We start from the raw sequence: 12,336 nt of genomic DNA, 5'->3' as shown, positions 1-12,336 counted from the left end.
CCCATTTTCTCTGTCTATATTCTTAGTATAATGTGATACATTGTGTTTTATGTGCTTTTGACTACCTGACAATTTCTTATATTGTTTCCTTTCTTTTGATTTTACCTACTATAGCCGGTTCTATTCTCACACAAATCATTACAGCTGCTTCGAGATGTATCTTCCAAACCTTGCAATTCTTCACTTACTATTGATTACTATTCCCGTGGATAGATATATATGTTATAGCATGCACTTCATTTGTTATAAAGTCATAACCTGCTGGGAACAGCCTTAACTACACATTGACAGCCACAGACACACAGGAAAGTTCACCTCATTTCTGGACTGGAGTGATTTATACCTATCTGACATTTCAGGGCCATGTTTGATTAACATAGGGGCTGATGGAGCTGCAGCTCCAGGCCCAGGCCCATGGAATAGGCCCATTGATTTAAAAAAAATAAAAAAAATTTTTTTTTTTTTTACACACTGCTCTTAGGTTTGCCACCTGACTGGTATTTTACTGGCACAGCCGGTATTTGTGGCTGCCTGACCGTGCCGGTATTGCAGTAATACCGGCAATACAAATGCAGGTATTTTTCTCAGAATAAATGGAGATTACTCTGCAATACCAGCACCGGCCAGTAGGGGTCACTGTGTGTGGAGAGAGGCAGGGTTAGGAAGTTGCAGCATATCCCTGCCTCTCTCTACTACTCACTGATCCGTGGGGGTGCAGCTACACAGCAGAGTCCAGACAGCAGCTCTACAGCAAGTGAGGGATGGGGGGAAAGGCAGCAGGGACACATGGAGACACTAGGGGACACATGGGGAAACTGAGGCACTAGGGGACACTAAGGGACATATGGGGACACTGAGACACTAGGGGACACAGACACTAGGGCACATGGGGACACAGACACTAGGACACATAGGAACACTGAGACACTTGGGGACACTGGAAAACATAGGGACACTGAGACACTAGGGGACAATGAGACACTAGGGGACACTGGGACACATGAGGATGCTGAGACACATGGGGACGCTGTGAGACATAGGCACATTGGGAGACACAGACATTGGGACACGGAGACACTATGTCACCATTTCTCCCAGTGTCCCCATGTCCCCCAGCCAGTGTCCCTAGTGTCTCAGTGTCCCCAAGTCTCCCAGTGTCTGTGTCCCATGTCTCTCCGTGTGCCTAGTGTCCCCATGTGTCCCTATATGTCCCAGTGTCCCCATGTCTATGTCCACAACTGCCCCATGTCTCCCAGTGTCCCCTAGTCTCCCAGTGTCTGTGTTCCCATGTCTCTGTGTCCCTAGTGTCTTAGTGTCCCCAAATGTTTCAGTGTCCCCATGTGTCCCAGTGTCTCAGTGTGCCTAGTGTCCCCATGTCTCCCAGTGTCCCTATATGTCCCAGTGTCCCCATGTCTATGTCCATGTCTTCCAGTGTTCCCAAGTGTCTGTCTCCCAGCCAGTGTCCCCTAGTCTCCCAGTGTCCCCAGTCTCCCAGTGTCTGTGTTCCCATGTCTCTGTGTCCCTAGTATCTTAGTGTCCCCTAGTGTCTCAGTGTGCCTAGTGTCCCCATGTCTCCCAGTGTCCCTATATGTCCCAGTGTCCCCATATCTATGTCCACAACTGTCCCCATGTCTCCTAGTGTCCCCAAGTGTCTGTCTCCCAGTGTCCCCTAGTCTCCCAGTGTCCCCTAGTCTCCCAGGGTCTGTGTTCCCATGTCTCTGTGTCCCTAGTGTCTTAGTGTCCCCAAATGTTTCAATGTTCCCATGTGTCTGTGTCCCTAGTGTCTCAGTGTCCCCATTTCTCCCAGTTTCCCTAAATGTCTCAGTGTCCCCATGTCTCCCAGTATCCCCATGTCTGTGTCTTCCCGGGTCTCTCAGTGTCCCCATGTCTCTCAGTGTCCCCGGGTCTCACTGTGTCCCCAGTATCCTAGTGACATGGAGGGACACTGAGACATTGGGAGAAATGGGGACACTGAGACACTGGGAGACTAGGGGACTGGGCAACATGGGGACACTAACACTGTGATACATAGGGATACTGAGACACTGGGTGACTTGCGAGACTGAGACACTGGGAGACAGGGAGACATTGGGAGCAATCCATCTATACAGCAGAATCAAACTGTGAGTAGTTTGTTGGTGATTTTACAGAATTTTCTCTGATGTCACTCCTTGTGATTATACAAATGATTAAGGCTGGTATTTTTTCCCAAGAAAGGTGGCAACCCTAACTACTCTTCACATACTCTTGCTTAAAGGAGCACTATAGGGTCAGGAACATAATCCTGTATTTCTGACCCTATTATGTTAAAACCACCACCCTGGCCCCTTCTTGCCTCCCTAAGTATAGTAAAATATAACTTGTAGTCAAGTCTGCAGCTGCTGGCTCTGCCTCTGAACTGACTGTCTGCTGACATCATCAGAAGTGGTGGTCTGAGCAAATTACAATACTTGCCCATAGGATTGGCTGAGACTCAACTAGGCAGATCAGGGGCAGAGCCAGCACAAGTCCAACATAGCCCTGGCCAATCAGCATCTCCTCATAAAGATAAATTGAATCAATGCATCTCTATGAGGAAAGTTCAGTGTCTGCATGCAGAGGGTGGAGACACTGAATGGCAGTGCTGCACAATAGGCAGTACTGCCCCCGGAAGCACCTCTAGCAGCCATCTAAGGAGTGGCCAGTGGAGTTATTTTCTCTGAAAAGACAGTGTTTACTGCAAAAGGCCTGAATGGAATTATTCTACTTAGCAGAAAAAAAATACAATAAGCTGTAGTTGTTCTGGTGACTATAGTGTCCCTTTAAGTTTGGAAGCTTAAGAGGGATGTATGGGAACAAAACTTGTGTGGACTGGCTGACAATAAAATTAGTTTAGGTAATGCAGACGTTGGTCTCTCTAACACTGTGGCATGTCCCTTTCTTCTACACTCACTACATACACCTTTTCTCTGTCTCAGGAATTTCTGCCTGCTAGTAAGAAGGTAAGGAGACAAGTGGACCAGCGAGTGCTAGGGGACAGTCCTTAGAAAGCATGGAGTGAGTGCATCATTAGACACATTTATGTCAAGCTCAGGGTGCTGCCTGCATAGTATGCCCTTAGTTGGACAGCCTGCATGATTGGCGGGCAGCCTGACATGCATTTATGGCAGGCTGTCCTTCAAATTCATTGGACAGACATGCCCCCTTTTTGGGCATGTTCTCCCCTTTTGGCAGGTCTGGTTACGTGATTCGCACCAGTGGCCCACCCTTTTACCCCACCCATTGACTTCCTGCTTCACTGGACACTGCTGTTATGGGTTATGGATTTACTTGAAAGATGAAAGCATAAATTAGAGAGAGATTAGCATAGAGTATGTGTTTTCTTATAGCTGAATCCTATGAGTTTCCCTCCAACACCATCTCCATCAGATACATGACGTTTGGGAGGTATGACTGTTTTTGTGTTTTTGGTCGATAAGATTCCGTAATTAGGCCCATCATAATTGTCAGCACCAGGTCCACTGTGCTCTTAATCCAGCCCTGCATGTTTCTCCCAATACAGTTTATTACACAAACGTACATCAACAATTCATCAACAAAATCTTTCCACAATATGTGAAACAATCCAGGTAGGGATAAGTATGTATGTTTAAGAAGACACAGGACATATTTCCCTGTGACACAATGTTCCTTGGGTCAAGCACCCATTATTTCCAACAGCCTCAGCTCAGAAGCTCAACTTTGAGGAAACTCCTAGAATGCAATGTGAACTACTCAGGAAAGTTTGCAAAGCATTTTGTATGTGACTCTTACATTTCCTCCCTAAGGGGGTCCTGAAAACATGTATGTGTTCCTGTAAACAAGACCCCTTTTCCAAAATTTCTGACTTTCCAATACAGACATCTTTTTTAAGATTACATTTTAACTATGTGTAAAGAATTGCGGTGCTCCTGATTACAATAAGATCACCTCCTCTTTGCTCTTAAGAAGTAGTTCCAGGCCTCGTAATCTCTCAGAAAGTTCATCTCCCTGCTCTGCTGTAGTGTCCAGGGTAGTTCGAGACTCCAATTCTGTAACCTACAAGTAAGAGAGAGTCAAGATTAGTAAAATAATGAAAATCTGTGCAAATACATGGCCATCATAAAAATGTTGTAGCGTACTTGCCCCAACCATTTTGTGTTGTCTTAAATTCAGGAATAAGCTTTTAAACATACAATGAAGGGAACAAAGAGATAAAAAAAAAAACATATAGTGTAGATGGTTTTGGTGAAAATGAGTGATGAAAGTAAAAAACTGAAACCACTCAAATGGTCTGCAGCCTATATAATATTGGCTCCGTACGTAAGCCTATGTGCTCTTTGGGCAGAAACACACCCCTTCCTCTGAGATGTACCTCCACAACGACAAGGAAACAAAAGGAGAAAGAGACCCAATGGGTGGTATATGTACAAACAGGCTGATAATATGTAGGTGGTAAATATTATGCTCACCAAGTTGAGAGCCTTAAAATTCTGTCTCTGAGGGTGGTCAGCGATGTGCCAGTATGAAGTGATGGCACTTCCCTGTAAAGATTCCCAGAGGCTCCAAAGACTTCAATGAGCCTCTGGGAATCTTTACAGGGAAGTGCAATCCCTTCATACTGGCACATCGCTGACAACCCTCAGAGCCAGGATTTTAAGGCTCTCAACTTGGTGAGCATAACATTTACCACCTTTATATTATCTGCCTGTTTGCACATATACCACCCATTGGGTCTCTTTCTCCTTTTGTGTTCTTGTCGTTGTTGAGGTACATCTCAGAGGAAGGGGTGTGTTGCTGCCCAAAGAGCACATAGGCTTACGTACGTAGCCAATATTATATAGGCTCCAGACCATGTTAATGGTTTCAGTTTTTTACTTTCATCACTCATTTTCACCAAACCCATCTAAATTCCCTCTATCCTATTCCTTCGTATCTCATCCGCACTTTGTCTCCTTTTCTTGCTATGCCTCTCACTACAATTTTCAATCTTTTCTCTCTCGTCTGGCACATTTCCTCTACCCTTCAAACATGCAACCATAACGCCGATTCTGAAAAAGCCCAACCTTGACCCTAACTCCCTGTTCAACTACCGCCCTATCTCTCTACTGCCGTTTGTCTCCAAGATCCTTGAGAGAGTTGTGAATGCGAGATTGACAGACTTCCTCGAATCCAACTCTCTGCTTGGCCCACTTTAATCTAAAATATTTCGCGTATCCGACCCTATTTACTGATACGGCAAAGGTGCTTGTCCATGCCGCTGTCCTCTCTCGCCATGACTACTGTAATCCGCTTCTCAGTAGTCTTACGTGTTCCCAACTTGCCCCATTACAGTCTATGATGAATGCGTCAGTGAGGCTCATCTTCCTCTACGCCCGCACCTCCCACGGCTCCCTCCTTTGTCAGTCCCTACATTGGCTTCCTGTAAGATATAGGACTCAATTTAAGATCCTGATACTTGCTTACAAATCTCTACACAATGCTACTCTGACTTACTTATCTTCACTAATACACAAATATGTCCCATCTAGGCCCCTAAGACCTACGTCTAATCTCTGTTCCTACTCCTACCTCTGATGCTCACCTTAAAGACTTCTCCAGGGCTGCACTGTTCCTATGGAACGCCCTTCCCCTCTCTGTTAGACTTTCATCCACTCCTTCAGAATTTTTTTTTGAAAACTTACTTCTTTAGGAAAGCAAATTAATTAAACTGTGAACAGCTGTCCCTCCCCACACTCTGATTCCACTCCTGCAACTGTCATTAAAACAAAACACTAAGCCCTTAATAAATACTGTCCTAGCAACCTACTTTTCTACCCTACCCCCTTACCTTTTGTGTCATTTTACCCCACTCCCTCTAGCATGTAAGCTTATTAAGCAGGGCCCTCAATCCCTCTGTTTCTGTGTGTCCAACTCATCTGGTTACAAATACGTGTCTGTTAGTCCACCCATTGTACAGCGCTACGGAACTTGTTGGCGCTTTATAAATAACATACATACACATATATATATATATATATATATATATATATATATATACACACACACACACACAGTCACGATTCGGGAACCTAACACGCTAACAGGTCACAGAAAGTAAAGGGTGCAATACCGGTCCTTAGAATGGCTGGGTTAAGCACACTAAGAATAGTCAGGAGACAAGCCAAGTAAAGGGAGCCAGAAAACAGGAGAACGAGAAACAAGCCGAGGTCAAAGGAATGGAGAATACAGGAAAATCGGAATAACAAGCCAAATAATCGGTAACCAGAGAGACGCACAAACAGACTGCAATACAGGTATCACACGACCACAACAGGGCACTGAGAGACAGGAAAGGTAAGTATATAAATCCTATGGTTAATTCTGATTGGATAACTTCCAATCAGAATTTTTTTTTTTGTTAATCAAGTTTTTATTGAATAGTAGTAGGAAAGAAAAAAAACAATGCAGGTGGGCACGCAGGCCCTCTATTATTCGGTGTCAGATGAAGTACAAAGATTGTTAACATTGAAGTCGACCTGACACTCAATTGAAAATTAATGTCGCTTTTGATAGTATTTATACAGGTATATTTTAACAGCATATATCCTTTCATACAATTCAAGTGCGTTATCGTATCCCACATGAGGGGGTGATGATGTGGTGCGTGAGTGAAGTGTCGTCTAGTGTTGTGTAAATATAGTAAGTATGGTGCGTGTGGTGCAGGAAGGGTCTCATGCCCCATAGTGAGTGGTAGGTGTCGTGTGAGTGTCGCTTGTATGGTAGCGTCGATGTGCGCGATGTCCCTTTGATCTCCATCATACTTGAGTCGCTATTATTGGAATAGCGTATGTGTGTGCAGGATCGAGTGCCATTGTGTGATGGGTAGTCAATAGTCACAGTATAAACTTTGGTGGGCACGCAGGCCCGTAACATTAGGATTTGAACATGGTGCGGTAACACGAAAGAGTAAAGCTGTCTTATCATCCAATGCCAACAGTAGTATCATTTTCCGCAATAATGTAACATTTACAGTTTACCAGGTATGCTCTCATATGTATCCCTGGTGTATTTTCATTCTCCCATCGGTATGAAGGTGTCATGGTGTTTGAGCGGTGTGTAGGCCGAATCTTGTGGGTAGTGTTAGGTTTCTACGGGCCGTGTGTAGTATGCGGTGTGTTGCAGTTCGTGTGCTCTGCAGTGAGCGGGTGTTGTTGTCGATTGAATGGCTGTGTATGTGTGTCAGAATGAGCGGTGTCGTAATATTTTCCAGTATGGCAAGGTTGTCTATGAGTTCTGACATAACTGTGAGGTATTAAACCCCAGTTTTTAGGGAGAGTATGTCTTGATAGCACGGACTCGTAATGGAGCGCGGGCGCGCGGACCCATCCTGTGATTGATATATGAAACCAAAAAAACTGAATACCAAGCAGTGAGTTTAGAGTGTGAGAAACATTAAACCAACACTTGATATAGGTGCAGCGCTTACAAAGTATAATGTAAATAATCCTTATGCACTTACCCCTTACAATAGGCACGGGGTGTACATGAAAAATAAACAAAGGAAATATATAGGGTAGTACTGTCAGATAACTTGATAATAGAGTGAAAAATATAAAAGGGGGAACTCACATTGTAAAGAGCCTTTTATACGGGTATAGGCTCTAAACACATCAACCAGTGTGCCTTTCAAGGTAGGCAGCAAAACCTAGGGATAGAAGATGCTCCTTTCTTCCTTCTGTCTGCGAATTATATCTCCAAAATAAAGCACAAAAGAAGACTCCTAGTGCAGATTTATCTTCAATTAAATATGGTAGAACACAGGTATAAATTTGGTGCTCACCTTTTATAGAGCCTTTTGGGGACTGGCTCTAAGTGCTGTAGGCATCAGTGTCAATTTAGAGGTGACACTTCCCTCAGGTGGATACCAGATGTATGGAGGAGATGGAGTAAGGGTATTTAAAAAATTACATTTATTGAAAATCACAAGAAAATATATATATATATATAAAATGCATACGAAGTAGCATGTATAAGTATACTACTACTAGAATGTCCAATCTCCTCTTCTCCCAGAAAACGCGTTTCGCCGTCCTTATCGGCTTCCTCAGTCTGTACTTGTGAGTCTGCTGGTATCCAGTTTATAAATCATCCATTCGCGCCCTTTTCCTCGCCGTCCTGCAGCTGAATTTCATTTCCTGGTTAGATGCCGTCGCGTCACTTCCGGTTCGGCTTGTATTGCCGATACATCATTTCCGGGCTCCAGTTGTTCCTACAACTCCCAGCATGCTTCAGTTTGTACTACCGTTTTTTTCTAACCTGCATGTAGGGAATGAGCTGTGCAGGAAAAAGGGGTCCTCTACCATTGCTCAAAGGTTGATATGTATTTCATAAATCTCTCTTCAGGGCAAAACATTTACTAATAGCCATATATCAACTATCCTGGTATATTATAGCATACATATTTTTTCATATCCAACCAGGAACAGCAAATAATTTTCAAATAATTTTCAGTGTGAGGTAGACAGGGATATACAAATGTTAATATTTAAAACATACAATGGTCATTATTAGTTAAAATTTCCATAAAAATTACGTTTGCATAACAAATAAATGAACAATAAATAGTATAAAAAATATATATGGTCGGAAAATGTATTATAAAAAATGACATAACTCAAAATCAACGTTAAGACCAAAAGGAACAAGGGTATTAAGGTTAAAAATCCATTTCATTTCTGTTTGGCCAAGTTTTTTGATTACATCTTCCCCTCTCCAATTTGTCTCCACCTTCTCAATAGCAAAAAATTTTAAAAGACTTGGGTCACTATTGTGTAGTGTTTTAAAATGTAGGGACCTTTTTTGATATTTCTTACATGTTCACTGATACGTATATGTAGGGGGCGTTTTGTTCTCCCCACATAATACAGATCACATGGGCACTGCAGGATATAGATAACCTTCTTGGAGAAACATGTAGTCATAGTTCTCAATCTATATTCCTTTTTGTTATGGGGGTCTTCAAAAGATGTAAGGTGTCTCTTACTACTGCTAGTGCCCCTACAGGCCAGACATTGTCCACACCCAAAAAAACCTAACTTATGAAAAAAAGGAGTCGACTTTTTTTCTTTGATGTGGTTTTTAGTTAGAAAACATTTTAGATTGGGAGCACCTCTGTACACAATTTTCGGCTGGTCTGGTAGTATGCTATACAGCATAGGGTCATTTCTTAGTAAGGGCCAGTATTTTTTCATAGTTTTCCTGATTTGGTTGCTATTCTGATTAAAACCACAAATAAAAGAGATCTCCTTATATTTTTCCTCTTTCTTAGGTTTGTATTCTAAGAGGGATTTACGATCTATATTTTCTATTTCCCTCTCAGTGTTTTGTAGTGCCTGATTTTCGTAACCTTTCTCCAGGAATTGTTCTCTAACTCTATGGACTTGATTTTTAAAAGTGTCTATATCCGAGCAATTCCTCCGAACTCTTAAAAATTGTGACCTTGGAATATTTTTTAGCCACGGGGAAAAATGGCAGCTTTTAAGACTGATGTAATTGTTGACATCAACTTTTTTAAAATGAGTTTTAGTTTTTAATATGTTGTTTTCCACATAGATGGTTAAGTCTAAAAAATTCACCTTTTCTTTGCTAAATTCCGTGGTCAGCACTATTCCCCACTGGTTATTATTCAGGAAACATAGAAAGTTTTGTAACTCCTCTACTGTTCCTCTCCAAACGAAAAAAATATCATCAATGTAGCGCTTATAGGTGACAAGGTTCGCGCTCCAGCCTGCATCTTCCAAAATGAAGCTATGTTCCCAAAACGCCATGAATAAATTTGCATAGCTGGGCGCGAACCTTGTCCCCATAGCAGTGCCACATTTCTGTAAGAAAAAATCGTTATGAAACCAAAAATAATTGTTCTCCAGGATGAGTTTAATCCCCTGGAGAATAAATTGGATCTGTTCCTCTGGGTAGGTCTGTGCTTGTTTTAAAAAGAATTCCGTCGCTTCTAACCCTTTTTGATGGGATATGATGGTGTATAAAGACCCTACATCTGCGGTAACTAGAATAAAATGAGGTTCCCAATCTATACTGTTTAAAACCTGAATTACATTCAGTGTGTCTTTCAGATAACTGGGTGTATTCTTTACCACCAATTGTAGACAACGATCTAAATATTCTGAAAGTCTACTTGAGACTGAATCAATCCCCGAGACTATTGGTCTCCCTGGTGGATTTAGCAGATCTTTATGTATTTTGGGGAGATGGTATAGCACTGGGATTTTGGGTTTGTTGCTGTTTAAATATTTAAATTCATTTTCATTTATTATTTCCATTTCCCTGCCTTTTAGAAAAAGTTCCTCAAATTTTTTGCTTATATCCTTGGTTGGGTCTCCAGGTAATCTGCAGTATGTGTTGGGGTCCTCCACTAGTCTTAGGCCCTCCTGAATATATCTTTTAGTGTCCATGACTACTAACCCCCCCCCTTATCAGCTGGTTTTATAACCCGACTATTGTCTTTTTGTAGTTTTTTAAGAGTCAGCCACTCTTGCTTAGTAAGGTTCATGGACTTTTTGTTATTCCCTTTAATTTTATTGATATCATGCATGACAGATTTTTCGAAAGAAACCATTTCATCCGAAATAAAATTGTCTGGGAAGAAAGTGGATCTTTCTCTTAAATCTGTATGTATGAAGTTGGATTGGGGAGTTGGCATGAAATGTCGGTCTGTTCTCATAAAACACTTTTTTAAACATAATTGACGTTTAAACCTATTAAGGTCTACAAAAAATTCAAATTTATCCAAGGGTTTAGTAGGGGCGAACTTGAGGCCTTTGTTTAGTACTCTCTCTTCTATCTTACTTAAAGGAGTAGTAGTTAAGTTAAAGATGGCTGATCTTTCTCTTTTTTTAAGTATGTTTTTTCTCTCTCTTATTTTCTTGCCTCCTCTCTTTCCTCTAATTCCATATCTCTCAGTCTTTTGGATAATGACCTTTGGTAGGTCGTTCTGTGTAGGGACTCTTGATTGGTTTTGAACTTTCCCTTTTGTCTCCCTTCCTGAAAAAAATCCTCCGTGTGTGAGTTTGATAGAGTTTCAAATCTATTGTGTAACTGTAATGGTCTCTCATAGGTTTCTTTCCTCTTATTTCTTGTTAAAATTGGGGATCTATTTCTCTCCCTTGCCTGTCTTTGTTCTTTAGGTTGATTTTTCTCTGGTGAAGAAGTTCTACCTGTTGGAAAATTTCTGTGTAGTATGTTACTGTCCTGTTTTTTATATTTCGATGGGGATGATTTATCTCTATGGGAATTATTCCTACCCCTTGAGGGTATTCTTTTATTTGCTCCATTAGTGTATGTATTTATATGGCGCGGTCTCTCTCTGTATTGACTAGTGGGTCTAGTATATTGTGATTCCTTATAGTTGGATCTATTTTGATGGTACGTCCTTACTTGATTGTTTTCATAGTCAAATTTATCCCTTCTGTATTTCTTCTTTTTTATTTCTATTGTCTCTTTTTCTGTTCTCTCTATTTGGTTTTGGACAGTTTTAGTAATTTCCTCATATTCTTCTGCTGTTGTATGATTTAAAAGTGTGTTTTGTGTTGTATTTATTTCCTGATCTAACTTTTCAAGGGTGAGTTTCCTTCTTTTAATTAGCATATTCATTGTAGTGAAAGAGAATGACTCTAACATCTCATTCCACTCTTCCATGAAGTCCTCCTCTCCCCTATCAAAAGTAGGGTATTTATTGTATCTAAGTCCCCGGGGAGTAATCCTCTCCTTAACATATTTTTCCAAGGTGGCTACTTCCCACATAATACGTATTTCCTGATTCATAGCTCTAGTTAGTTTCTTTTGACATTCATATGTGTTATAATTAATTTCGTGGTTATGGGAGCTAGAAGTCGTGGAAGATGTGCCAAATACATCGTCAATATTATTACAATAATTTTTTCTTTTTTCAAACAATGTCATATTGATAGCTGCGATCTGTGATTGATATATGCCTTAGTAAAAGTTGTGAGCTAAGGTTCCGGGGTTTCTCGCGGTGGGCCATTCGTGGTCAGTGTGATGTTTCGGTATAATCGATGTGTCCCAGAGGGAGAACTATCTTGTCGTGCACTATGGAGTGAATGCCTAGGGCCTACCCAGGGTTTCTAAAGCTAGACCCCCATGGTCAGTTCCAGGAGCGTGTTGTCCCCGACTGCACCGTGCCGCTGTCCTACATTAGTGTCTACGGGTGAGGCCGAGTTTGCGCGTGTAGCTCCATGTGTTGTGTCCCCATGTGGCTCTATGGGTAAGTATCAGTATAGTAGTGGTGTACAGGTGCGGTTCGGATCCCGGGACCAAGTCTGG

The 12,336-nt window shown here is 41.8% G+C and overlaps 1 protein-coding gene across 2 annotated transcripts in view; it reads right to left on the bottom strand.

Moving 5' to 3' along the window:
• Positions 1-12,336, bottom strand: part of HOMER3 (homer scaffold protein 3) — a 134,492-nt gene that overhangs the window by 38,034 nt on the left and 84,122 nt on the right. For both annotated transcript variants that reach the window (XM_063455384.1, XM_063455383.1), the window contains one exon: positions 3,949-4,056. In XM_063455384.1, the coding sequence (XP_063311454.1) occupies positions 3,949-4,056 (108 nt within the window). The remainder of the gene's footprint in view (positions 1-3,948; positions 4,057-12,336) is intronic.

This window comes from Pelobates fuscus, chromosome 5 (genome assembly GCF_036172605.1).
Source record: "Pelobates fuscus isolate aPelFus1 chromosome 5, aPelFus1.pri, whole genome shotgun sequence".
Classification (NCBI taxonomy): domain Eukaryota; kingdom Metazoa; phylum Chordata; class Amphibia; order Anura; family Pelobatidae; genus Pelobates; species Pelobates fuscus.
The sequence above is the reverse complement of the archived record's forward strand: the minus strand, read 5'-3'. Positions and strand labels throughout refer to the sequence as shown.